The sequence below is a fragment of the Cydia fagiglandana genome, chromosome 22, assembly GCF_963556715.1.
Source record: "Cydia fagiglandana chromosome 22, ilCydFagi1.1, whole genome shotgun sequence".
Taxonomy (NCBI): domain Eukaryota; kingdom Metazoa; phylum Arthropoda; class Insecta; order Lepidoptera; family Tortricidae; genus Cydia; species Cydia fagiglandana.
Window position 1 is genome coordinate 11,578,534 of NC_085953.1, and position 2,017 is coordinate 11,580,550.

The 2,017-nt window shown below is 47.9% G+C and overlaps 1 protein-coding gene across 1 annotated transcript; it reads left to right on the top strand.

The window, feature by feature from the left end:
* Nucleotides 1-307: 307 nt before the first annotated feature.
* Nucleotides 308-1,784, top strand: LOC134675641 (uncharacterized). Its single transcript, XM_063533970.1, has one exon. The coding sequence runs from the start codon at nt 308-310 to the stop codon at nt 1,700-1,702; it is 1,395 nt and encodes a 464-aa protein (XP_063390040.1). The 3' UTR covers nt 1,703-1,784.
* The last annotated feature ends 233 nt before the right edge of the window (nt 1,785-2,017 follow it).

The following is a 2,017-nucleotide window of genomic DNA, read 5'->3' on the forward strand; positions in this document are numbered from 1 at the left end:
TTAGAGATGGCGTATTAATGTCACTTATTTTTATTTAACTATTTTTCCATCTGACAGTTTCCATTTGACAGGAACAAAATGAACGAATGAACGAATGATTTTGGCATAAAGTAGTCGCAAACTAGTAACAATGTGTGCACACGGCGACCACACTTTATGTCACTTTGTGTCATGTGTCGACCCTTCCCCATTTCTGGTAACTGTGTCGACACGGCGACGACTCTGCGACTGGAATTGTGACCGAAACAGACGGTGTCGACACAAGATGTGTCTACACCGCGTCGTAACGGCGACTGGAAATGGTTGTATGGGTGGTTGTAAATTGGAAGCCGATGATGGCAGATACATGAAATGTAATAAATGCGATCAATCATACGACTTATTGTGTGCCGGATTGGCTTTAGATAGGTACCAAACCTTGTCAATTGAGGACCTCAATTCTTGGATTTGTATGGATTGCCGAAGTACAATACCCAAAACTGGCAACACAGAGACACCTGTACGTCTCTTTCCTAGCTTAAGCCACTGTTTGGGTAATGATAGTTCAATTGCTGAAATAGTTGATACCTCGGTTTTGGACTTAGAGAACGGCTTTGAAAATGTCACCATAGGACGAGGGCAGTACAAGTCACAGAACTCACAGAATATTCATCGAGTGGACGAGTTGCCTAAGTGTGTATGCGGGGGTTCGACGCTGAGAACTATTATAAGGGAAGAGCTTAAAGCTTTCTTTACTGACCGCAACCCTTCTTGGCTATTAGATGCCGTCCTGCCCAAGACGAGCAAGCTTACACAATTAATGAATGAGGTTCTAAACACCCAGGCTGAGCTATTAGCTAGACTAAATGACTTCACCACCCTACCGTCATCTGTAACGCCATCTAGCACATGTACGAAAGCGCAGTCGGCAAATATATCTACACATTTACCACCCAAACCTGAAACACCTAAATTGTACTTGCCTATTTCTACCACTGGCAACTCCGTTGGTAGAGTAAACTCCCCTAACAAATTGACTGCGCCTAGCCCTAAACAACAACAACCCGTTCCAGACAGAGCTCCCCCCCCAGTTCATACAGAACCTGCAACCAAGTCACAGGAGAGTAGGAAAGTTAACCTTTTCAACGGTGATGCAAGTGAAAATAATAGTTTAGGCAATACTTTTGCTATAGCAGATAACGCCTCAGCCTGGAAAAATGTGCAGTACAGGAGAGGGCGGATGTCTAACACACCCTCCGATGGAGTTCGTGATCGTAATGGTACCGAAGGAGAGTCCGGGGGTGGCAGCCATTCTGGCAGCGACGACCGTGGGCACAGACGTAGCAGCAGAGTCAACGGGCGCACAGTGGGCCGAGCAGGCGCCGAAGGTGGCGTATGCCGCGGCACGGCTCCGCCCGGCACAACTGTCTTATCCGCCGCGGAGCGTCTACAACAACTGCATCTGTGCTACGTCCAGGAGGGTACTACAGCGGAGCAAGTGCGGGAGCATCTGAACACTATCTGCGAAAGTGATCTGTGTACGGTTGAATCTCTTAAGCCCCGTGGGAACTATTCATCATTTAAACTTGGAGTGCCCTCTAAGTTCTCTGAGCTAGTGCTGTCAGCTAATAACTGGGCCCAAGGAATATGTGTTAAATATTGGCGACAGAACTTTCGATCGGGCCGGGGGAAAAGCCGCGTCAGCGGCGCGCCCCCGGCATAAAAAACTTTTATGTTATTACCAAAATGTTCGGGGATTACGATCTAAGACTGACATGTTTGTTAAAAATGTTACCATTTGTAAGTTTGACATCATTGGCCTTACTGAAACCTTCTTGACAAGCTCCGTGCGCGACGGTGAGCTCTTCCCCAGTGGGTGGCGCGTGGCGCGACGAGACCGCGCGGGCGACGCCGGCTGGGGCGGGGTGCTGCTGGCCGCACGCGAGCGCTACTCAATACGTGTCCTTCATGACATTGATGGGCTTACCGCAGATATGGAGTTGTTATTTGCAACAATTACTTATAAGGATTTAAAATT